Source organism: Pan troglodytes, chromosome 18 (assembly GCF_028858775.2).
Source record: "Pan troglodytes isolate AG18354 chromosome 18, NHGRI_mPanTro3-v2.0_pri, whole genome shotgun sequence".
NCBI lineage: Eukaryota > Metazoa > Chordata > Mammalia > Primates > Hominidae > Pan > Pan troglodytes.
The window spans coordinates 63,000,001-63,026,711 of record NC_072416.2 but is presented as its reverse complement, the minus strand read 5'-3'; the positions used below and the strand labels follow the sequence as shown (position 1 = coordinate 63,026,711).

The following is a 26,711-nucleotide window of genomic DNA, read 5'->3' as shown; positions in this document are numbered from 1 at the left end:
TTTTAAACTGTGGCCATTTTTATAGAGCAGGAAGGAAGGAAGGAAGGAAGGAAGGAAGGAAGGAAGGTTGATTGGCTGGTTATTTTGCATCTCAACTCCAGGAAAATGAGAGAATGTTGAATAATTGTGGTGCCTTCTTCAGGGTTAATTTTAGAATAAAACTTTGTAAACAAGAACATAATTTGAAAATCTGAGGAGATGTTGCTAATTAATTTATTTCACTTTTAAGGAACGTCAGTGATCCAGGTGACAGCTTCAGATGCAGATGACCCCACTTATGGAAATAGCGCCAAGTTAGTGTACAGTATCCTCGAAGGACAACCCTATTTTTCGGTGGAAGCACAGACAGGTACTGTGGAATGTCACTGTGATTTGTGAGACATGGTGAATAAGAAGTCCCAGACCTAACCAGAACTTATTTAATTCTCTATTTTCTCAAATATGAAAAAGGAATACAGAGGGCTACCCTATAGGGTTAGTGTGAGGATTAGATACTTGGCCTGTGCCTATCACATAGTTAGCACACCATGAAACATTTATTGTTGTTTTTCCCATATTTCACGATGACCCAATAACAACTATAATCTAAAAACTCAACTTTAATATCAGAAGTAAGGGAGCAATAAGGACTAAGGCTTCCACAGTGCTCTCTATATTCCTCACATAACTGTTGCCATGTCTACAGAGAGAAAAAGCTTCCAAAGGTCTCCTAAAGATTTAAGTGAGCATGGCACTCATGTGCCAATATCCAGCAATCATGTAGAATTCAGTTATTAATTTATCATTGTTTTCAGTGACAGGCGATAATAGACAGTATGTGCTTTTATGAGCATTGTATATATTTTAACCGATTTGGTTCACTCTTTTAAAAATTAATATTTACACTTTAATGTATTGCATGAAATATGCACCTCCTGCTTTAAACTTGATATGCACCATCAAAACATTTCCATGAATTGTATGCAGCAATAGACTTACAGAAGATTGTGCTGGAAGTCAAAAAGTATGAGTTTAGTCATGGATATTCATGCAATGACCACTCAAATATTTCAGTCTTTAAGGTGTTTATATCTGAGAAGAATAGGTTATTACTTGAATGTACAACAAAACATAAATACAAATGCTGTATAGTAATTTTTATGATTTGCTTGAAAAGACATAATGATGCTTCAGTATGGCTGCCTTTGGTTGTAATTACCATGTTGAAATGATTCTTGCTGAGGGCATGGGCTATTTTATTCAGCATTGCTTCCTCAGTGCTCAGAACTTTCTTGTTGTCATAATGTTATAAACGAATATCTGTGATGTTGCCTGCTCACCTGTCCAGGTATCATCAGAACAGCCCTACCCAACATGGACAGGGAGGCCAAGGAGGAGTACCACGTGGTGATCCAGGCCAAGGACATGGGTGGACATATGGGCGGACTCTCAGGGACAACCAAAGTGACTATCACACTGACCGATGTCAATGACAACCCACCAAAGTTTCCGCAGAGTAAGTAGGTGGGCTTCGCTTTCACTTTTCCATGGTGACACAGCCAGCTCTCTCCCTCCTCTAACCTATTCCTGCTTTACTCAGGTATCAAAAAGAAAATCTAGAAAACTAGGGGCAATTCATATCATTCTTACAAAAACAAAACACAAAAACAAGACAACAACAACAACAACAATGTCGGGGAGTAGAGGTAGTAGGAGAATGAAAAGATGTAAAAAGTTCTACAACCCTGGAAACGAAATATTGTTTTTGCTAAGTATTTTGCTTGGTAGTAGTGATGCAATCTAGTAATTAATTAACCCTTTTCTGCCTCAGTGTCCTCATTTCTAACCTGGATATAACAGTCCCTGAATCAGTTATCAATTACTGTGTAACAAATTGCTGGAAAACTTAGTGGTTTAAAACAATAAAAATCATAACAATAATTTGTTTTTATCATGTGTCTGGAATTTGGGCAAGGCTTGGAGGAGACAGCATGCCTCTGTTCTCCATAGCAACAACTGGGGACAGCTCCACTGGGGTTGGAGGATCCACTTCCAAACCAGCTTACTTGCATGGCTGGCAAGTTTGTGTTGATTGCTGCTTCCTTTCTGCGTGGGCTGGTTTTGGAAAGTGTGATCCCCAAGGGCACCAGGCAGAAATTGTGTTGCCTTTTGTTAACTAGCTTCAGAAGTTTCCACTGGAAACTGGAGTCATAAGCCTCCAAATGTTTCCACTGGAGTCATAAGGCTCACAAATCTAAGTGGAGTTCATGTAGACCCCACCTTTCAATGGAAGATCTGTCAAAGTCATGTTGAAGGAAAAGCATGTGGGATGGGAGATATTGTTTTGGCCATGTTTTGGAAAATGCAGTCTTCCACAGTACCTAATTAATAAGATTACTGTTTGAACTAAAGGAGCTAGTGTAAAATCTTATAATGACAACTGTCTATAAGTCGTCAACAAATTCTAGCCATTGTTATCTGGGGGATTATGGCTGTTCTACAAAATTTATAAAATTGCAGAGGGAATTAAATGAAAAACAATGATTTTGAAAGGTTATTATTAATAATTGTAATTATAGCAACTACCATCATTTAATGAATAGTCACTACTATTGTAAATCTCTGCAGGAGCCTACATTTTACAGATAAAACTGGTTTCCGTAAAAAGTGCATAAGTTGCCCTAGAAATGTGGCAAAGTCAGAGTTTGAACACAAGTCTGTCTATGTATGTACAGATGTGTAGGAATGGACAGTATGAATGTGGTGCTGCTGGTGCTGCTAATGCATGGGGGGGTTCATAATGAAAGTGTCTTTTTCAGTTAGAGCCTGTGAGCTTACTATCAGAGAAATGGAACATTTTGCAAATGAGATAACAAGGAAGGCTACTAAATGTGGCCCCAGGAAGGCACTGTGGTTACTCAAAGGAATTCAAAAACAAGAATCTACACAAGACTCTTTTGCCTGGCTGGGCACAAGTTCAGCATCCTCAATAAGCCTGAGGCTCATATAACATTCTAAGAGCTGCATGCTCCATTATCCACACTGTACGATTGTCTGGTGAGCTGGAAAAGAAAGGTCAAGCAGAATTATTAGCAGGCAGCCTTTACTGCCCTTGGTCATAGACAATCATATAGTAAAGTTACATTGCTACTGTACTGGTTTTACTGGTTTCACTGCCATGAACTTGAATGAGATTTGGACAAAATCCACATAGGACATTTTTTTTTAAACCTTCACATTAATTAGTAATTATCTACAAGGGACTCCCACTTCCCACTCATCCTTTAATATAGAGGGCATGGTGAGATTAAATAGATTATGAATCCAAAAGAAAGTTGCAAAGCAAAATACTATTGATAAATATAGACAAATATTAGAACTGATGAAATCTCTGTAAGGGGAAATTAAAACATAATGAGCTGAAGTAACTTGCCCAAGACCACTTTGCTTGGAAATGATAGAGGAAAGATTTTCAACCCTGGCTTCCCTATATTGTGTGTTGCACAGAGTATTAAATGTGAAAAGCAAATAAGATAATGTTGACTCTTAGCTACTTAGTGCAAACCTTCTAGTGATTTCCCCAAGTTTAAACAAAACCTGAAGTCTTTTCCATTCCCCACAATGGTCTATTTTACGCAATTTGGCCTCCACTTCCTTACAGCCCTTCTCTCTCACCAGAAGGCTGTAGTCACTCTCCTCCTCTTGCTCCTCTGCAAGTATTCAGGATCTTCTCACCTTAGGGTTTTTGCCATTTGCTAATCACCTGGCTGGTAGTTTTTATCCTGCAGATATTCACGTCATTGTCTTCCTCAGTCATTTTAGATTCCTTTTTCTAAAGAATGTCTTCTCCTACCACACTACGCAAAACCAATCTCTCCCTCTTTCTGCTTATCACCCACACATTATTAACACAAGCATGCGTGTTCAATCACACTCATACACATACACAAACTCACTCACAAATAGCTCACATTCATACACACACTCACACTCTTACACAACAGATTCATGCCCACACAATCACTCATGGCCACTCACACATTTACCCCCTCACCCTCACACACAATCATGCACTTACACACACACAACCACACACCCACTCTCAGAACCCTCACCCTTTTACCCTACTTTATTTTCCTTTTTCATTGCAGTGACATCAGAGTGTGTTTACATTTGTTTTTATTTTTTCTCTTTAGTCGGCCTCATTAAGAGAGAAATCTTGACTGTTTTGTTTAGTAGTAAACAAAACAACCAAACAAAACAGTGTTCTGGCACTAGGACAGTACCTCCATGTACAGTATTAGGCTCCCAATAAACATTAAATAAATATATAGGAGGGTCACACTGCAGGAAAGCCTTCTGGAGAAGGTAACGCATGACCAACTTGTGAAGCAGGCAAGTTGCGAAGGAGGTGAAATAAGGGGAGTGTCGAATATAGAGTTAGACAGGGAGTGATGTTAAAGTTTGCATTTTTAAAGTAACTATGGAGCTGTTGAAGGAAGTCTTTTAAACAGAGAATTTTTTTTTTTTCTGGGCTCTTCGCAATACCGTAAGTGAGCCTTGGAGTTAACTCATGGACCATCCTGAAGACATGAAAAGAAGCTTCAGCTATTTTGCTAAATGAAGACATGCATGGTTCTCCATCATTACCTGATGGGAAATGTAACAGAGCATTGTTTTTCTCCCTTACATGTGGCAGGTGACCCCAGCATTTCACCTGGACCCAGATATTGTTTTATCACCCTTCGTAGAACACATTCTTTTGACAAGCAGGCCACGTGGGATCCTCCTCCCCACATCCACTCACTTCTTTCATGTTTTCAGTCAATAGAAAGTTCAATTTCAAATCCTTTGAGAAATTTATTGGGATTCAATGAAATCTATAGTCTTACAGCTGCCAAATAAAAGAGAAAATAAAAATAGATGTCTTCTTCTTCTAGGCGTATACCAGATGTCTGTGTCAGAAGCAGCCGTCCCTGGGGAGGAAGTAGGAAGAGTGAAAGCTAAAGATCCAGACATTGGAGAAAATGGCTTAGTCACATACAATATTGTTGATGGAGATGGTATGGAATCGTTTGAAATCACAACGGACTATGAAACACAGGAGGGGGTGATAAAGCTGAAAAAGGTGAGTTAGGGTAAGGAATCAGACGTGTCAGTGGTATGGCCTGCTCTGCCAAGGCAACACTGCAAGAAACAGGGAGGCGATGGTTAAGAAATGAGAATTTGCGAAACCAGGGGCTGACCTGACTTTGTAGTTGAGCTCTGAGCTCTGGAAGATCACAGAATTGTATTCCTTTCTGTTACTGCAGAGAAGCTGACAAAGGGGCTGGTGATACCTGCCTGAGATTGCTAGTTAGTTCTTAAATGTTTTCCGATGGAGGGAAGCACAGTTCTCCCATGGAGGGAAGAACAATGAGATAAATCTCGATTTTGAAGAAGCAGCCCTGAGCATGCATGGAATTCCCCCCTTAGCTCTGCCACACTGAATCTGTTAGATAAGCTGTTCAGAACTCTTGCTGTTTCAACATTCAAGATTCACTGCATTGCTGGACCCTCTGTGAAACTTAAGCCTTCTCTACTTGTTTTTATCTCAAGTGAACCTGGAGAAGCAACAATAATGGACCTTCTCCCCTAGTCAAATAGCCTGTGGACCTCCCCTCATAGTCAGATAGTCTGTGGACCTTCCCACATAGTCAGTCACCGAAAACGTGTATCTGGGATTAATTTATTACAAAGAGAAGTTTAGTGTTTCTTCTTTTTGACATTCACTCAATACTGACTACTGGCCAGATACAGCACCATCCTCTTACAAACATCATTTCATTTACTTTTCACAAAAACAAACAAACAAACAAAAGTATAAAGTAGGTAGTGTTATCCCAATGGGCAAAGAGACCTCAACTTAATTTTGAGGAGATTGGGGCTCAGACAGATGAAATCATTTGACCCAGTCACTGTCATATAGCTCAGGCATGCCGACCTGGAATTCACACCTTAGTTATTGTAGAACAACTTCCCTCTCAAGACATTTTGAAAACAGCTGGCCTAGAAAGCGTTTGTAAAGGAGAGCCAGATAAGATTCACTTCCAAGTGAAGAAATAATTCCCGTACATTCTAAAAAGGTTTCCCCCCATGATTTACCACTTGAGAAATCAACACCTCTCCATCATGAAAGTGTATGGAGCATTAAATCGGAATTGGAAGATGGGATTACCTTGGTTTTAATCAAGCATTCATTTTCAACTTAGTTTTGTAGCATGAATATTAAACTCCTTGGTGCAACGGAAAAGACTGGACTCTAACACTGATAGAAAATTAATTTGAAGAATCAATAAAGAGGCCAGTAGCTAAAGAGGAGGGAAGGACCAGTGGGGGAAGACAGGTCCTGAAAGGAATCTTTCAGGTGGGGGAGCAAGGAGTGACCTGTGCTAAGAAACTGACCTTTCACAGAATTTTAAAGTATGTTGGGGTTGGGGAAAATACTATAGAGCACAAAACAAAGAAAAGGTAGGGGGTGATTGTTATAAAAAAAAGAAACAAAATGAAGGATATGGAAATTGGGGTGAAATTTGGATACTTGGAAAAGTCTACATTAATGGATGAATGGTAGGACCGAGGAAGCCTAATTATCAACCACAGGGAGCTAGGGCAGTCACTAATTCTGGTTTCTCCTCTGGAAAAGTAGCTGTGTGAATTGTGTGTTGCCTAGAGCTGTCAACTTACTTCGTTAATTAATATTACTATCTCTTTTGCTTGACACTGACATATGAACATTGACATCAGCGATTCCTGCCTCCCATCCTTTGCTGTTCATGTAATTGGGTAGTTGGTAATGCTAAGGTTGTCACCTGTTTTTAGTGTATTCAGGGCCTAAACACACACTGTATCTCTGAAATCCTGAAACATTTAAATCACCCCCATGGAACTCACACGTCGCAAATGAGCTCTCTGCATATGATTAATTTGCACATTTGCCTCCAATTCAGTGTGTTTATTCTAGGCAAAGGAATAATCTTCTATAAAGCACTGACGCTTAGGTTTTAAATAGTGTAAGATGTTATTGCATTTGTAAAAGAACATTTGCTCAAACTTGTAGCACAAAGTTCCAAATGTCCACCAGGGGAAAAAAAAAGAAAAATTATAGATGAATTTAACAGAGTAAAAATATGACTCCTTGTGAAAGTCATTCTATGCAATTTAATACTGTAAAAGTCTATAGAGACATTATGGCAATATTTCTGCATTTTAAAGTATTTTTTAACTTAGTGTTTTTATTTATTTCCTAATTTATTCACCCATTTTTCCACCAAGAGTCATTGAGTTCTTACTATTTGTCAGTCAGGCCCTTTGCCAGAGGCTGGAAATCTAAAGTTGAAGAGGCAGAGTCTTGACCACAGGGAGTTCACAATTTAACAGGACAGTGAAGCGATACAATAATTAAAACCGAGAGGGTTTTCTCAGCCTTAGCAGTGTTGATGTCTAGGGCTGGATAATTCTTTGTTGTAGGAGGCTGTTCTGCGCATTGTAGGATATTTGGTAGTATCTAGTATCCCAGGCTTCCCCTCACTAAAGGTCATTAAGCACATGCTCTACCCCACCCAACAGTCCTGATAATAATAATAAAAATAATTACTCTAGACATTGCCTAATAGCTCTGGAGTAACTGGGAGCAAAATCACTCCCCAGTTGAAAATTGACTGCAATAGTGTGATAAGGCCTATGCACATGGGACATGAATGACTTCTTGTGGGGGCAGTTCTCAAGCTGAGTCTTGATAGATGAGGAGAAATTTGCTGGATAGTTAAGGACAGAAAAGGCAGAAAAAATAACTCATGAAGGGCTAGTATCAATGGAAACAGGACACATTTAAGAAACTGCAATACCTTCAATCTTGAGAGTCTTAAGATATATACGGTAAAACCAACAAACAAACGTTAAAATTCAAGGGAGACGTTACAAAGAATTGAAGAAGGTAGAAGAGGTAGTGAGATAGTAGTGAAGGAGAAGAATTCAAGAAATAATTACTAGATAGAATCATTCATTTATTGAATATTTTAGAAAACAATAAATACCTCTTGAGTTCTGACTGTGTCTTAGTTTAATAGTGCACAGGAAAGAGAGAAACTACCCTTGGGGTATTTGGACAATCTCTGTGTGGTTAGCTGAGGAAGAGCCAGGGTCAAATAAAGATGAGTTTTTAGGTGGCTTCGTGGACTTAGAGGGGAAAATCCAATCTGTTCACGCAGCACCTTTGACTAAATGGGAATCCCATCTATCTCAGAGAAATAACCGCACAGTGTCTGAGCTATTTATTTTCAACCAGATAAGCTCCTTGTAAAGCAGTGTCAGAGCAGAATTATAAGGCATTTTTAATATTCCCTGTTTTAATAAAACTCTTTTTATGTTTGATTTTTCTTTATATTCTTTGTCCACACGTATATAGATGTGGATACATAATATTTAACACGGTTGCAATCAGAGGGTGATCTGATTTGTTAACTTAATGTCACATCATAAACATTTTACCTACTGTTATATAATGTACATAATCATTTTTAATGACTACATAACATCCCATCCTATTGATGAATCATTATTTCCTTAATAAAATCTCACAGTTGGATTTGGTGTTTTGTGTGTACATTTCCACAGATTAGATATAACCTTCTATTATATCTAACAAATATCATGCATTTTTGAATATTGTTTGTTTTGGTTTTCTGTTGAATTAATCCCTCAGGGAAGATTTTCAGAGGTGGGATTAGTAAACTAGGGGGTATTAAGAATTTTATGGCTTATGCAATGTGTTGCCTCATTTAGCTTTATTTCAACTACTCATAACATGGATATAAATGTTCACATGGGAAACTACCTCACATCTTTTTTTGGAGGGAGGAAGGGAATAAATTGTACGCAAATGTCTAAATGTCAAGCATCTATCAGCCCCACTCTTCATTCAGTCAAAATGATGGATGCATATGATCACTTGGTACAGTCATTCTTGCCTACTGTGGGACAAAGATCAGCAAAGAGCAGTAAGACTCAGCAGACTTCTAAGGGATGCTCCCCTCCATTCCACTCCAACCCCCACCTCGCTGGGGAGGGAAATGAAGGGCTGCCAAAGGGCCACTAGGGGGCCACACAAATCTAACTGGGGCTGTTGAGAAGGACTTCACAAGGCAATGAGGCTTGAACTGACTACCAGACTTGGAATCTCGCCACACTGGGAAAGTACATCCCACATAAATCTCTGCAAAGGCCTGGAGAGCCTAGCTTGGGGTGTGAAACTGCAGCATGAGGATATTATCCTCAACACCCACAGGGCTTCCCGGTGGGAAAATGGCTCCAGGTTCTCAGGCATATGCCTAAACCAAGTACAAAAGTTTCTGCTCTAGCAAAATCAACAGACTATGTGATATTAGAAAATTTCCACTTTTCTGATTATAAATTACCCAGTCTCAGAACTATCATATTCCAGTGTTTAATGCTATCTAATATTTGAAAGGATTTTTTAGAAGTTGCAGCAATCTTGTATGTTCAGCCTATAAATATCATTACTTTCTGCTGCTCAGTAACCTAGCCAAGGATAAAGGAACTGCTGGGTCCCAGGATGATGGAAAGGCTAGGGGCAGATTTAGATTTAGGAAAAGGTAGTGTTTCCTGACTCTGGGAAGATGGAGGTGGGAAGATGATAGAAAAAGTATCAAGGATATTGAACTTGCTTAACCCTGTTGAAACTGGGATCATCAGCTTTAGTGTAGAGTACTGCAAAATTAGATCAGGAATAAGCCCCATGACTATATGCCCATTCAGAATAAGCGTTTGCCAGGCAAATGACAACAGCATGGCAGGCAGATGCTGGCGTTAAAAGATGAAACTCTTTCCAAGCATTTGGTAGTTCAGCAACATCCAGAGCACTAATTAGAAAGTTGTTTCCCAGGCAGCCGGGCTTGTTTCTCTGCTACAATGTTACTTTCCATCCTTTGCTGACTGATTCACTGTAACTCCTCTCATTCAAAATTAGGCAGTGTTTACTATCAGTTTCCCTATAACTACAGCCATTCAAATGCTACTACTCATTTTTTCTTTCATATTTGTGTAAAATTTTACTGCTTTCATTTGTTTTTCTTTAAATAGACCATCTTTAATATATATGCATTCTTTTTTTAAAAAAAGAAGCATTTTAAAAAAGGAAACATTTCCCTTATTATCTTGTCACTTGCCAAAAATAGAAGGTAACTTAAAAATAAATGCAATCAAACCAAAATGATGCCATTACATTCTAGCTAGAGTTGTATCATAATATCTCACAAAAGAGATTGTGAAGCAGAGCAGATGTGTTAAAACGGAGATGTTCTACTTGGTGTGTCAAGGATTTAAAGACTTGGAAAAGAAAGAATTATCTCACTATGTAAGTTAATATCATTTGACAACCTCACCTATCAAATTACCTATAAACCACCCTATGTCATCTTATGGGCCATTGCTGGTAAGAGTCCCAGACATTGGGAAACAACGTGGTCAGAAACTTTCAATATAAAGCTTTCAATATGATCAAGCTGGATGGTTGCCGGTGGGAGAGGTATGAAGCAGTCATCAAACAAGACATGCTTTTTGGCTGAAATTCAGTGGTATTTTTGTTACCAGGATTCTTAGTTTTCAGAATGAGGTACCAAATGTATTTTTGCAATGTTTTAATTCCCTTCCTTAGGTAATTCTTAGTGACTTATTTGGGCAACATTAGTGTTGCTATATAGAATAAGTTTCATTTTAGATGACGTGGTCTTTCTGTGTCTGTTGTGCTCTTCGAATGACCCATTAAGCACATTCTAAGTTTCAGCAATTGATTTGTGTGATTTTCTGACCAAATGGCTCAGGTAATTTGAAATTGAGTAGACTCTGATTTTCTCTCTTTGAGGAATATTCACTCTTCCCTGTAAAACAATCGGGTCTTTCTCTTCCATTATTCTTTCAAGGAATTGGTTGTCAATCTTCTCTTCATTCTTGCCAGCCTGTAGATTTTGAAACCAAAAGAGCCTATAGCTTGAAGGTAGAGGCAGCCAACGTGCACATCGACCCGAAGTTTATCAGCAATGGTCCTTTCAAGGACACTGTGACCGTCAAGATCGCAGTAGAAGATGCTGATGAGCCCCCTATGTTCTTGGCCCCAAGTTACATCCACGAAGTCCAAGAAAATGCAGCTGCTGGCACCGTGGTTGGGAGAGTGCATGCCAAAGACCCTGATGCTGCCAACAGCCCGATAAGGTACAGACGGATTTATTTTAAGAGCTTGGATGGGGAATTTTAGAGTCAAGAGGTTCTGGGAAAGCCCTGTAGGAACCACGTTTTTCAATTTCAAAAAGGGTTCAAGTTTATCAGGTTCAATAGAATGTAAACAAGATTAAGATTTAGAAGACATGAGCTTCCCTTCACCTCTGTTCCTGACTTTTTGGATAGGATTGTTCAAGCTACATGACTTTGCTCTGGAGCAGATTCCCCCAGGCATACTAGGTGACGGAGCCCTGAGCTGGGCCTGTCTGCCTCAGAGGACTGTGGGGAAGTATAAATAATTATTGTGAAATAATTATAGTAATTGCAATTTATTAAATACCTTCCCATTCTCTGGTTACTCTATGAGGAGGTTAGGTATGTGATCTAATCAATCCCCTCAACTTAATCGATGTATAAATTGCTAGTCCTTAAAATGAGAGGAAATTGGAGGCACTGCAAGACAAAGTGACTTGCCTGGAATGATACAGCCACCGAGCAGGAGGCAAGGAAAGCCAGCTCTGTCTAACTGCTGCTGAGTACTTTGTAAAAGTAGTAAAGTGTCCAAATAAATTTCAGGTGCTTTTATTATTATGAATACCTTTTTTTGTGACAAAAAATGTGATCCAGAACTGTGGCTGGGCACCGTGGCTCACATCTGTAATCTCATCACTTTGGGAAGGCTAAGGCGGGTGGATCACCTAAGGTAAGGAGTTCGAACCCAGCCTTTACAATGTAATGAAACCCTGCCTTTACTAAAAATACAAAATTTAGCTGGGCATGGTGGCATGCACCTGTAATTCCAGCTCCTCAGGAGGCTGAGGCAGGACAATCGCTTGAACCCGAGAGGCAGAGGTTGCAGTAAGCCGAGATCAAGCCACTGCATTCTAGCCTGGGTGGCAGAGTGAGACCCTGTCTCAAAAAAAAAAAAGAAAGAAAGAAAGAAAAAGTGATCCAAAACTCTGCTTCTCCACTTTCCTCTTCATCCTGAGCTAATGACTGATGAAGCTAATGACGAAAATGAGAGGGTGATAAGAAGGAGGTGGAGAAGGGGCTTGAATCACACATTTACGGAGTGGAAGTTGATAGTGCCCTGGAATTTCCCCTGGACCGGATTCTAGCAGGAGTTTCTTTTCCCACAGCCACTCCTCTCATTTCCTTCTTGCTTGGATTTCTTTTTATGCCTCCACAGGGTCTCCCAACCCCCAGTCTTTCATTTACCTCTCTGCATGAATCCTGACTCTGCAGCCAGAGTGACCCTCATACAATGCACATCCAAACATCACATCTTACCTTAGTTAAAACACAAGAAAAAATTAATGATTAAGTGGTTCCCTGTTGTCTCCCTCTTCAAAATAATCTAACCTCATTCACTTAGTTTAAAAAACTTCTTTGCACCCCTCTACCTCCATCTCATTCTTTGAAGCTCTCCTGCTGTCTCCTAATCCCTGGACTTCACATGTTCCTCCTTCTAGCTGGTAGCCCTTGCCTTTCCAAGTTACCACATTGGACTCATTTTCTCCGTCTCCACTTAGGTGTTATCTCCTATAGGAATTCTTCCAGGGCTCCCTAGAGATGTATCGGATGTCCTTCCTCTTGCTCCTCCCTACCTCACCCCCCAGGCTACATCGCAGGGACACTTCGGTTATGCGAGGTCCTCACTAGAGGATAGTCTCAAAGAGCTGGATGTCTGTCTAGTTTAGGCCTTGGCAAACTATAGCCCATAGGCCAAATCTGGCTGCCATTTGCTTTTCTGTCTCACTCTCTTTTTTTTTTTCTGTTGTGAAAAAAATTTACATATCATGAAGCATGAACTTTACCTGTTCAACTTGTACAATTTATTGGTTTTTAGTATATTTCATGAAGATGTTCAACCATTACCGCTGTCTAATTCCAGAATATTTTTATTGATCCCCCCACAAAAGAAATCCCATGTCCATTAGCAGTCACTCCCCGTTCCTCCTGCTTCCCAGCCTCCTGTAACAATTAACTTATTTTGTGTCTGTATGTTTGCCTATTCTGGACATTTCATATAAATGGAATAACACAACACATGGTCTTATGTAACTGAATTTTTGCATGTAGCATAATGATTTTGAGGTTCATTCATGTTGCAGAGTGCATCACTAATTCATTTCTTTTTATCTCTGAGTAATTTTTCATTGTATGGGTGCACCATATTTTATTTGCTCATTTATCATTTGGATACGTGTTTGAGTTGTTTCCAAACTTGGCTATGACAAATAATGCTGAACATTCCTGGACATGTCTTAGCCTGAACATGTTTTCCTCTTTCCTGGGCATATACCTAGGAGTGGAATTGCTGGATTATGTGGTAACTCTATGTTTAACTTTCTGACGAGCTGCCAAAGTGTTTTCCACAGTGGCTGTACCATTTTACTTTCTTATCAACAATATATGAGAATTCCAGTTTCTCCACATTCTCGCCAACACTTTTTTGCCTCTTTTGATTATAGCTATCATAGTGGGTGTGAAATGATATATCATTATAGTTTTGATTTGTATTTCCATAATGACTAGTGACACCAAGCATCTTTTATTTGTTTATTTATTTATTTATTTGCTACTGAGACATAGTTTCACTCTGTCGCCCAGGCTGGAGTGCAGTGGCACGATCTCAGCTCACTCCAACCTATGCTTCCCAGGCTCAGGCGAGTCTTGTGCTTCAGTCCCCCAAGTAGCTGGGACTACAGGTGCACACCACCAGGCCCAGCTATTTTTTTAAAAAATGGAGACAGGGTTTTGCCATGTTGGCCACGCTGGTCTCAAATTCCTGGCCTCAAATGATCCACCTGCTTCTTCCTTGCAAAGTGCTGGGATTACATGCATGAGCCACTGCACCTGGCCTGAGCATCTTTTTATGTGCTTATTAGCCATTTGTATGTCTTCTTGGGAGAAATATCTATTCAAGAATTTTGCCCATTTCATAAGTGGATTATTTGTCTTTTTATTGTTGTTGTAAGAGCTATTTATGTATTCTGAATGGTAGGGCCTTATCAGGTATATGGTTTGCATTTTTTTTCTTATTCCATGGGATATCTTTTCAGTTTCTTAATAGTGTCCTTTGAGGCACAAAAGGTTTTAATTTTGATGAATTCTAGAGGGTCTATTCTTTTTTTTTAATATCTATAATGAAATAATTGTCTAATCTAAAGTCATGAATGATTTATACATTTTTTAAAAATAAACTTATGGTTTTAACTTTCACATTTAGATTTTTATCAGTTTTGAGTATAATTTTATGTATGTTGTCAGGAAGGGGTCCAACTTTATTATTTTGCATGTGTGTATCCAATTATTCCAGCACTATTTGTTGAAAATACTATTTTTTCTTAATTGAATGGTCTTGACGTTCAGGTTGAAAACTGACCATTCATAGTCATAGAAACCAGGATTGTTTTGTACTGTTGATTACATTCCATTAATTATATGTCTATCCATACAGCAGTACCACATAGCCTTCATCACCATAACTTTGTACTATGTTTTGAAATCAGGAACTGTGAGTTCTTCATCTTTTTTCTCACCACCTATTTTTGTAGATAATGTTATATGGGAAGACAGTCACATCATTTGTTTGCATATTACCAATGTCTTCTTTCCTGCTGCAAGGGCAGAGTTGAGTAGTTGAAACAGAGATTCTAATTTCTGCACAAGCTAAACATTTGCTGGCTGGCCCTTTGCAGAACAAGTTTGCTGGCCCCTGTTCTAGATCATCACTGCGCCTTCCACTAAACAGAGTACATGGCCCAAATTCGATGTCTAACAAACATTTATTAAATAAATAAATAAAATAACTCCTGATTTGGCTTGGAAGGTCAAGCTCACAGTTTTTGAGTGTAAAACAGGAGGCGTGATAGAAGTGACAACATCTTATTCACACATTTATTTGACAAACCTTCATTGAGCACACACTGGGGGTTCCCAATATACTTAGGGAGGCACTAATGAATTTACTTATGAAAAAGTAAATGGATCTAAATATGAAAGGAAATTACACGGACAATGGAGTTTGTCCATTTATATCAAAGAAAATAGTGGCAGGAAAGAAGGAATTCCCAACTATAAGTGGTGTTGGGTTGCTTTTGGATCTTTGAACATTGATTCTTCTGAGGAAAAGAGAGATAATTAACAATTACTGAGCATCTTTTCAGCCTCATACAACAGGTTTTACAAAGTTATTTCAGTCAGTTCTCACTGACATCCTTTGTGGCTATGACTGCTCTAGAATTGAACAGGTGGGAAGAGTGAGGCTCAGAGCAATGATGAGACTTCTTTAAAGTCATGTGGACAGTCAATATTGAACACTGGATTTCAGCCCAGATCTGTCTTGAGTTCATTTTGAGCTTTTTACTTTAACCCAGCAGCCACTAATGGAAAGATTTCCCAAGAAGGTTTGATTACTATATTCTCTTTGCGCAGAAAGATATGTTACATAATGACTATGGACCCTTCTAACACCTTTAAACAACTTAAAAATCTTCACAGTGTGAATTTTAAATGAGTTATCTCTGGCCTAGAATATCGAGGTGCATTAGAAACTTTTTAGAAGAGCAGTGACTGTGACGTACAAACACTCACTCATTTCCTCTGCACCTCATTGTCTCCAAGGATTCACATCTGCAATTGATTATTTGGGTCATGTTTTCAAATGGTAGCTGTTCTGTGCATGTAGGCAATTTCCATGTCTATAATTATCCAAGGATGCTCAATACCACACTTGAACCAACCCCCCACTCCCACCTACTTGGGTCTTTGTTATTTAGAAATACCAGACAAATTTTAAGAGAATATTCAAAGCTTTTATATTTGTTTGTTTTTGAGACAGGGTCTCACTCTGTCACCCAGCCTGGAGTGCAGTGGTGTCATCATGGTTCACTGCAGACTTGAGCTCCCTGGGCTCAGGTGAACCTCCCACATCAGCCTCCCAAGTAACTGGGACTGCAGGTGCATGCCACTCTGCCTGTCTAATTTTTTTTGTTTTGTTTTTGTAGAGAGGGGGGTTCTCACTATGTTGCTCATGCTGGTCTCAAGCTCCTGGGCTTAAGTGATCCTCCTGGCTCAGCTCCCCAAAATGCTGGGATTTCAGGCATGAACCACTGCACCTACTCTATTCAAAGCTTTTTTGTTGGTTGGTTGGTTGGTTGATTTTTGGAGACCGAGTCTCACTCTGTTGCCCAGGCTGGAGTGCAGTGGTGTGATCCCAGCTCACTGCAACCTCCGCCTCCTGGGTTCAAGCAATTCTCTCCCAAGTAGCTGGGATTATAGGTGTGTGCCACCATGCCCAGCTAATTTTGTATATTTAGTATAAATAGAGACAGGTTTCACCATGTTAGCCAGGCTAATCTTGAACTCCCGACCTCTGGTGATCCGCCCGCCTTGGCCTCCCAAAGTGCTGGGATTACAGGCTTGAGCCATCAGGCAAGGCCTCCAAACTTTTTATCTAATGGGTCTTTTATCCTCCCTTCCTAATTTCCTGGTTGTTTCTCTTCAACTTTGAGGACATTTGTGTCTTTGGACATATAATGGAGGCCTTGCAATATCACCATAACTCTTAACTTCTTGGACATTCTGCACTTTTTTGTTTTTGTTTTTTTTTGTCTCAGACTGTAGCATTAGACACATTTTTGTTCACAATTTCCTTTCTGAAATATTGTCTCCCTTTAGTTTTCTTGGCACTAACCTGTTATGCCTCAGATAACACTGTACCTGATGTCTTCACTAGTCTTTGATCCCTGTCCAGGCATTGACTTGGTCCTTCTCTCTGTGTCCACTCACCTATAGGGCTTTTACCCAAGCCGTAATTGACCTAAGTGGATGCTTCAGATTTCCTGCTCCTAGGCTGGTCTTTCTCCCCAACTCTAACTCTGCATTTACGATACTGTCTGTTGTGCATTTTTACCCATTTGCTTTTTCTTTCACTGGCTCACTCATTTATCCAAGACATATTTTTGATCTTATAATTATTGTGACATACTTTAAAACAAAAACAGCTGTTTCCACCCCTGACTTCCTGAAGCTTGCAATAGAGTTGAGTCTTTTCTTTCTGAGCATTTTGACATATCCTTAATTAAATGTCAACCTTTCCTTCCTGGTAATTGATTTTTCTTCTTTTTCTTTTTAATTTTTTAAATAATTTCAACATTTATTTTTGATTCAGGGGGTACATGTGTAGGTTAGTTAATGGTTATATTGTGTAGTGCTGAGGTTGGGGGTATGATTGATCCTGTCTCGTTACAGGGCATATATCCAAAGGAAAATCAATTTTATAAAAATTTATTTAAAAATATATATCCAGAGGAAAATAAAAACACACAAGCACTCAACTGTTCATCACAGCACTATTCACAATAGCAAGCATTTTCTTTTTCAATGTCTTTAAATCTCCCTCTCTCAGACACTCAGGTGAGAAGCTACCTGGGACTCTCTCAGCCTCCCCTAGATGCCCAAATATCCACTAAATCCTACTTGGGCTTTCATCATCATCTAGGATTCCATTTCCTCTGTCACCCCTGTACTTCACTCTCATCACCTCATGTATTTAAAAACAAAATCAAATCCTTAAATTTCCTCTGCTCCTTCTTCTACTCTCACTTCCTCAGACCATCTTGCCCATCATGCGTTATTGATCTCCTTGAGAGCTTGCGTTCTTTTATTTGCTCCTCTGCTCAAAGCCTTCCATGATTTCTCACTGGCTCTAGGATGAAGGTCACACTCTTACATATGAGAGCTTCCACAGTCTGTTCTCAGTGTGTAACAGCAGCATCAACAACAAAAATAATAGCAGTTATTGTTGGTTGCAATGTGTGAGTCACTAAATTATGTATCTTAAACATTTATTATTTTATTGAATTCTCACAGATAACATAAAAGTTAGGTACTATTAATATTCCAGTTCAGCCAGGTTCCTACAATCCCAGCTACCCAGGAGCCTGAGGCAGAAGGATGACTTGAGCCCAGCAGTTCAAGACAAGCTGGGGCCACATAGTGAGATTCTGTTTGGAAAAAAAAATACGCATTACATTTTAGAAGTTAAATATGCTAAGGCTCAAAGAACTTAAGTGGCTTTTCCAATATCATCTAGCTTATATGTAGCAGATTATGAAGTTGTACTTAGGACTTCCAAAACCCAAAACTCATGCCCTTCATTTCTGTGGAATAAAACCTTGAATTATTAATGATCTTTCTTCCCACATGTGTGTTGTCATGTCAACTAAATAGTGAGCTCCTTCATGGAAGGAAAAAAAGTCTTTGATTATTTTTTTGACTCCTTTCCACGTAGTGTTATCTGCTGAGGGCTCAGTTGCTGAGCCTTTCCTGACATTAAGGAGGTGTATGAATATCTTTGGTTTTGTCACTGTGCAAGGGGACTCATTATTCTATTCCTATGGGGAGCTGTGAAGTTAAGTGACATCATGAATGAGCTCATGTTTGTATACTGTGAAGTGCCGCTCAGTGGGGGGTCCCTCTTTCCTGAAAAGAACATGATCTGGGATTAGAAGATCTGGCTTCCAATATTGTCTCTTCCAGAAACTAGACATAGGCCATTTGTAAATTTCATCTTTTGTAAATCCAGGCGATTAAACCTTCCGATATTCATGACCTCTGCTATCTCTAATATTCTTTGATTTTTGACCATCACTGAATGCCTTCTGACATACTCATTTTGTAAATTTTGGGAAATCATAGCTTAGACCTCTAAGAGCAGAAAACCACACACTTATGAAGCTCAGCATACTACCTGAATTAACATAACCCATTTTTGTTCTTTTCTATTTTGGAGTTAGTATAAGGGAGTGGAAAGGGAAGGGGTTTGGAGTTCAACAGACCCATTAAAACAAGACTGTATCCTGGGCAAGTTATTTTACCTTACTACAACTCAGTAAATGCCATTCTTCCGCCATCTCCCACCTCACTTTGCCACAAATACAGCCCAATAATATTATGTGGTTTTTTAATCCGTTATTAGTAAAAAGTTAACTTAGTGGGTGGGAGTAACTAAAATCTTCAAGCTGTGCTGTTATGCACAGCCTGGAGTCATTAAAATATGGGAAAATGCCCTACAAGTAAATGGCCAAGCTTACTTTGTACATTACACGCTGGAACTCAGAGCCAAGCTAACTGAGAACCCCTGAAACTAAATGAACTAAACAGATTTACTAAAATGTAGTGAACATTTTTCTTTTGTCTTTTTTTTTTTTCCTGAGACAGAATCTTTCTCTGTCACCCAGGCTGGAGTGCAGTGGCATGATCTTGGCTAACTGCAGCCTCCGCTTCCCGGATTCAATGATTCTCATGCCTCAGCCTCCCGAGTAACTGGGATTATAGGTGTGTGCCACCATCCCCAGCTAGTTTTTGTATTTTTTAGTAGAGATGCGATTTCACCATGTTGGTCAGGCTGGTCTTGAACTCCTGGCCTCAAATGATCCATCCGCCTTGGCCTCCCAAAGTGCTGGGATTACAGGAGTGAGACACTGCACCAGGCTGCATTTTTCTTTAAATAAGACAAACTGATTTTTAGGTCTATACATGATCTTGATAAATTTAAATACACTTGAACTGATTTAAAATTTCATATGCAAAAATCTGGCAAAGGTTTGATACATTTGTGACTTTCTGAGTAGTTTGGGAGCAAGGCAAACTCACTTTCCAAATGCAGTTTCATAAATATTCAGAGGATGGGTGATTGTAGTAAATATGGAGAAATATGCACCACATTATTATACTTCTCAATCAAATATGCTAAACAACTCTTTCATTCATTGTACTGAATAAGGAATTCCAACGTGGCAAAGTTATTTCTATAAAAGAATCGTGTACAAAGTTTCAAAAGTAAATTTGATTAGAAAGAAAATCTAGCTTAAGCAATTCATTGAGAAGCTTGCTTTAAATATAGCATGGAGAAAATATTCAAATATTAAGCTGCTCTGAATGTCTTGGTCTAATTGCCTCATTTGCATTCTGCTTAGGTATTCCATCGATCGTCACACTGACCTCGACAGATTTTTCACTATTAATCCAGAGGATGGTTTTATTAAAACTACAAAACCTCTGGATAGAGAGGAAACAGCCTGGCTCAACATCACTGTCTTTGCAGCAGAAATCCGTAAGTATTCTCCTCAGGGTTTTGATTCTACTTTACCAAGTATTATTGCTTCAGACTCTATATTCTGGAAAATAAAATAGCTGAGATAGACTAACTTTTTTGGTCTTAAACAGATTTTTCAGTCTTTAAAATGTGTTTTCGGTTATCTTTCTAGGAATACATATAGGCAAAGGGAAATGTTCTTGTTTTCTCTGACAGAACTGGGTATAGACTTGGCAAGAGAGCCAGTAGCCCTCAGGAGTTTGAAACTCATAACCATCACTGAAAGATTTCCCACTCCATCCAGTCACTAGTCTTCACTGAACCCAGAAAAGCAAAGTCCTTAGGCCCAGGGTTTGTGGGTTCTTGTTTATCTATAGACAACAACTCAAACTTGATCATGCATCAAGTTGATCAGTCATCGAGCTTGATTTCTGGACCCTGCCCCAGAGCCTCTGATTCAGTAGGTCTGGGATAGGGCCTGAGAATTTTTGTTTCCAACAAGTTCCCAGATGGTTTTAATGCTACTCTCTAGACTCCCACATTTAAGAACCACTTTGATAGACATCTCTCTGGGGATCAGGCTCCATGATAAGCCTTTAGAATTAAAACTCAGCATCATAGTCAGCAGATGTGGAAAAGTGTTTTAGTTCTTACTGGTCTTAATATTGACATTTATTCTAGGATATGCCTCTCCCACTAATAGCACCCTTCAGCTCTTACATCGATTCTGTGACAAGAACATCTTTCCCTGCACTGCCCAGATAGGTGGCTGGAGTTTACTCTTTCCCAAGAATATGCTTGGACCAATGTGTATTTCTTCTTGACCTTTCTTGACTGTCTGCATTCTGTCTTCCCAGACAATCGGCATCAGGAAGCCAAAGTCCCAGTGGCCATTAGGGTCCTTGATGTCAACGATAATGCTCCCAAGTTTGCTGCCCCTTATGAAGGTTTCATCTGTGAGAGTGATCAGACCAAGCCACTTTCCAACCAGGTAATCCTGCTTTCCCTATTCTTGGCTAGGAACAATGCACTTGGAAATAGAGTGTGTTTTTTAAAGCATCACTTGGAGATACCAACCACTGCCCAAAAAGGTTTCAGATCCATAGTTTTGCTCTGAAGTTATGTTCCCTAATTAAAATCAGGCTTTCTAGCCAGCCAGAAATTTTTGAATAAATGATGTGCCAATGTCAGCATGATTTATTTATGGGCCACCTTTCTCTTTCAGCCAATTGTTACAATTAGTGCAGATGACAAGGATGACACGGCCAATGGACCAAGATTTATCTTCAGCCTACCCCCTGAAATCATTCACAATCCAAATTTCACAGTCAGAGACAACCGAGGTTTGTACTAAGGTTCCTACGCATTCAGAGAAGTAGAACTGGAAAACAAATGGCGTTTACATTGCATAGCACAAGTATTTTCACTAATCTTTATAATGTCTTCCTGTTGAAGAACAAACCGGAAATAATAATGCCACCTCTGTTCTGAAACATGGGCTCATTTGATGCATGCGAATAAGTGAGTCTAATTTTATTTACGTTTTTTGGCTTTGATATTCATGGAGCAGTGGGAAAACTAAGTGGGGAAGCTTACAGGGTCAATATGCAAACAACTCCATTTATCTTTTTTTTCAAGAGGTTGATAAACCCTTGGGGGAAGGACGGCTTTATGAATATTGATATCAAGTAAAGCATTAAAAGAGATTAGTTCAACTTTGTAAGGCAATTTAATCTTTCAGCTGGCCTTCCTTTCCAAGTACAGTTTTAATGCAGTGTGGCTGGGTACAGAGCTCGATATCTAAAAGTAGTTGCAGAATTGTTGCCTGAAGGGCATGAAACAAAGCATTGTTTGTCCATTATAAAAACGGCAAAATTTAATACTATTTCTGCTTCCCCTTTCATTAGTTAAGGAGGTTCTAGACTTGCAGATTATTAGAAATAGATGTTTTTGTTTTTGTAGTCCCAGACCTGATGCAGTCCCTAGATAAAGTTGGTAGCAGAGCCAGGAAAGATGAATATATGTATATATTTTTTACTCTCATCCACACTGTTTTTCTCTGTCCATTACTTGGTAGTGAAATTGCCCATTTAAGTTTGTGAAGGTGCAGGCCTGTGAAAACAGGGAGACAAATACCACCATTTAACATGGGAGCAAAAGGAGGAATACAGATTGCTATATTCATGCAATCCATGCTAGCCATGTACTAGGCCATAGGTTGATTGCTTTCCCTGCGACTGAGAACAGGCTTAGAGGATCTTAAGCTTTCTAGTAAGTGTTATTACTTTCCCTATTACTATTATCACTATCATCAGTACCATAAATACCAGTTGCTGTGTTCCACGACCCATGCCAAGATCCTTTCCACACTCTGTCCACTTAATTTTCTTAACACCACCATAGGTAGGCATTATTGTCACCCCTATTCCACAGATGAGAAAAATGAGGCACAGAATCATTAAGTAACTTGTCTCAAATCAATCAACCAAATAAAAGTTACAGTTGGGTTTAAACCCAGGCTCTCAGAGGCCAGATGCTATAGCCTTAACCACTGAATCCTTTCGTGCTGATGATTAAAGCAGACAGGCGCTCCTCATGCTGCTTGGATTTTGAGGGTCTATGATTTGATTTACCTTATTATTTCTTGAACTTATGTGAGTATTTAATTATGGGCCTTATAAATCAAGCACACGCCAAATGAGACAATGAGGCAAAATGCCCTAGGTGTTATGACAGCCTTTTCTCTCCCAATGCCTTGCTTTCTATAATGAACTTGCTCTTAAGAACTGAAGTGTGAAGGAAGTTATATGTAGAAAAACGTGTTTTTAAAGAAGCCTACGAAACAACCCGTTTCAATTTGTAAATGATTCCCATCATTTTAAAACAGAAACGTTACTTAGCACTCTTTAAGTTTGTATTTACACTAGGATTTTTCTTTTACGTTTTGGCTTTGGCGAATGTGCACTTGTAAGTCTCTGAAAGAGATAATTCTGCAAAGCACTAATGTAAATGGATAGTTCTCAACCAGAAACACACACCCCTCATGGGACACACATATGTAATACAGGAATTCATTTTGTAATGATAGTTTTCTCCAAAACAAGGAAACTCAGGCACATAGTGAACATTTAAAAATGTGTACTGAGCTGAATTGAACAGGGTGGCACAAATAGTGTTTGCATAATGCTTTCTAAGATATGTATACATCTGTATTTGAATTTATGAAAAGCCCTGTGTTCACTCTTAGAATTTTCTGCATTCTCAAATTTGTTTCCAGTTTCACCTTGAATTGACAGACTGCTATATTTTTTTCAGCTTAGGCTTATATCAGTTTTCTGACAAAGAAATGCTTGTAACAATATATTGCATAATGGATTTAGTTTTAACAATAGTGAAGAGATTGATTCGGTTGCCCAGAAAACTCAGATGTTCTCATATGACTCTTAGCCACCATCTTTTGTCTAGCTTCTCAAATATTTGTGGTCAATCTTTTATCTGTGTTGATGCAATTCTCAACTTACACTGGAGGTCTAACTCCTGGGGCTGTATTCCTAGCAATATTACTGTTTATCATGGGACACCTACAAACAGGACCTTTACTAAGCTTTCCCTGATGTGATAACTTTGCCTCCGTCACCTGCCCTGTACATTTTCTTTTTATATGTGCAATCATATTTAGTTGCTGTTAACCTCTGAAAACATTATACTAGGACATATTGTTCTCTAGGGAGTTATAAGTATTTTACTTTGTCACAATACTTTGCGGATACCATCTATATTTTTCAAGGAGATTATATAACCCTAGATGAGCCAATTTATTGAACAATTCATCTCCCCTGCCCTCTCCTATAAGAGACTAATACCACTGTTGAGCTACTATTTTTGCAGGAAATTGCTACTTTTTAAGAAAAATTACTTTATTAACTATGGCAAACAGTTAATGAAAACTCCCATGTTTAAAGCTATTACAGAAACTTAAAGCAAATACAGTCCTATAACTATCATTTAATAGACTTTCTTTCTACTAGCTCCTAAAAGTAATTACATATTGAAGTAATCCAAAAGGAGTAATCACATTCCATATCCTATTAATAGCCTACTGAGTTACCAAATTTCTCGACTGAGACTGCTTTCCATAGAAAACATGAGATAATGGTTTATATCATGCTGAGTAAAAGCATCAAGTCTCTTTCTCCTTGAGTGTTTACTTCCATTATGCCATGTAAATAATCAGTATTGTGTTTGCCTAAACTCTGGCATAAGCATTCGGCGTTTTTAGAAATATAAGAGGAAAAGCCATCTTAATACACACAAGCTTTTTATTTCATTTTATCTTATTCCATTCTGCAGCCCCAGCTTCAAAGCCGACTCAGCAGGCAGCAGGAAAATAGAACACTGGATGATTCTTCAACATTTAAGTCCATCTTGGGCTGTTAATATCAGGAATGGTGCTATTTGGGCAGATGAAGAGCGTGTCTGCCCAGGTTTTGAGATGCATTTACTTTGAAAATACCAGGCATGTGGCCTCTCTTAAATCACGAGAAATATGTAATGGATGAGAAAAGTGCAAAGAAAAAAAAAAGACTGAGATAATATCTCTCCTCTGTGTAGCTCTTAACTGGTTTATAAAACCTTCTCATGTCATTGTTTCACCTAATTCTTCAAACAGTTGCATAGGGCAGTCAGGTGGTATATTTTTATCCAATTTTCAGATAAAGAAAGAATATGAGACATCAGAAGGGTCAGTGATTTGCCCAAGGTCACACAGCAATAAGTGCAAAAACTAAATTTAAATATTTGGAGGGCCCTGTTGGTTGTACATGGCACACTGTAAAATGAATATAAAGCTCGTGTCTCTTCTAGTTAATTCATTTCAAAAGTCTTTGTTTATCCTATTGTCAATAATAACAATCCTCAGAAGAGGCAAATTCTGAAATTTAATTTATGGATTAATCTAGGGTTCCAGGGAATGTGTGAACAGAACAGGACAAGGTTCTTCAATTTTCACTTTAATCACAGCCATAGTAATTGTAGTAAAATATATTTGCAAAGAAGTTTATAATTTGCGTCTATTACAAAATTAATACCTATTTCTTGCAGGAAAATTGGAAAATACAAACCAACAAAAATGGTATTAAAACATTAAAATAACTTGATAATAGGCTATCCAGAAATAGTCACTGCTATTTGTATATCCTTTCTTTGCATACATTTCTTTTCTTAAAAAAAAAAAAAGAAAAGCAACTGTAAAATATATGTCCACTAATTTTCCCACTTAATAGTATGTGATACAAATCAATATATGTATGTCAATATTTTCAAGTTGTCTTTCTGCCTTCAACCATGAGGATATATAATATCAGTTGACTGTAAGTACGTACATTGTTTTCCACACCTTCGCCAAATATCTAATTATTCTTCTAGGATAAATTCCTAGAGTGTTTTGGGAGGCTGAGGCAGGTGGATTGCCTGAGCTCAGGAGTTCAAGACCAGCCTGGGCAATACGGTGAAACCCCTTCCCTACTAAAACACAAAAAAATTAGCTGGGCTTGGCCGGCATGCACCTGCAGTCCCAGCTACTCGGGAGGCTGAGGCAAGAGAATTGCTTGAACCTGGGAGGTGGAGGTTGCAGTGAGCTGAGATCGCGCCACTGCACTCCAGCCTGGGCAACAGTCCGGAGTGCAACAAACAAACAAACAAACAAAACTCCTAGAGTGGAATTACTGGATCAAAAGCTATTGCTACTTAATTAATAAACTGATCATCAGAAATGTTATACCATTTTTAATACCATTGGTAAAACAGGTGAGGTTTTATTTTCTCACATCCAAGTCAATTCTAGTTAGTATTACTCTTTTTAATCATTGACAATTTGGTAAGTTAAATGTAACATTTTAAGTTCCAGTTACTTTCATCATTTAAAGCCAGGTGTTTTTAATAATTATTAATCAGTTCTTCTTTTGTTCTTATAAGTTGGCTATTTATGTCCTTTGCCCACCTCTTAAATTATATATTTGTCAGTTTGCAATTGATTTGTAAAGTCTGTTCATCTATTAATGCTATTCACCTTTGACCTACCATACCTACTGCATAGATTTTCCTAATGTTTTAATGTTCTTTTAATTCTGACTCTGCTGTATTCTTAAGTAGAGATGTTACACTTTTTGTGTCAGTCTTTGTCTGTTTACTATTATCCTTAGCAAGGTGTTCCTCACCCAAAATTGATATCAACATTAACTTATCTTTTCTTCTTTCTTATATATCTTTTTCCCCCACCTGTTGGGCATTTTAAAAATATTATTTATGAAATATTTAGTCATGTCTCACTGCTTTGTAAGGGTATCTTTATTGT

At 38.6% G+C, this 26,711-nt stretch overlaps 1 protein-coding gene across 3 annotated transcripts in view; it reads left to right on the top strand.

Annotated features, from left to right (window-relative positions):
* Positions 1-26,711, top strand: part of CDH11 (cadherin 11) — a 58,276-nt gene that overhangs the window by 11,691 nt on the left and 19,874 nt on the right. For 2 of the 3 annotated variants that reach the window (XM_009430929.5, XM_063797840.1), the window contains exons 3-9: positions 230-349; positions 1,328-1,495; positions 4,920-5,107; positions 10,994-11,247; positions 20,241-20,377; positions 21,217-21,350; positions 21,585-21,702. In XM_009430929.5, the coding sequence (XP_009429204.1) occupies positions 230-349; positions 1,328-1,495; positions 4,920-5,107; positions 10,994-11,247; positions 20,241-20,377; positions 21,217-21,350; positions 21,585-21,702 (1,119 nt within the window). Of the gene's footprint in view, positions 1-229; positions 350-1,327; positions 1,496-4,919; positions 5,108-10,993; positions 11,248-20,240; positions 20,378-21,216; positions 21,351-21,584; positions 21,703-24,709; positions 25,737-26,711 lie in introns of those variants that run through there. The other variant, XM_054668448.2, reaches the window with a different exon arrangement.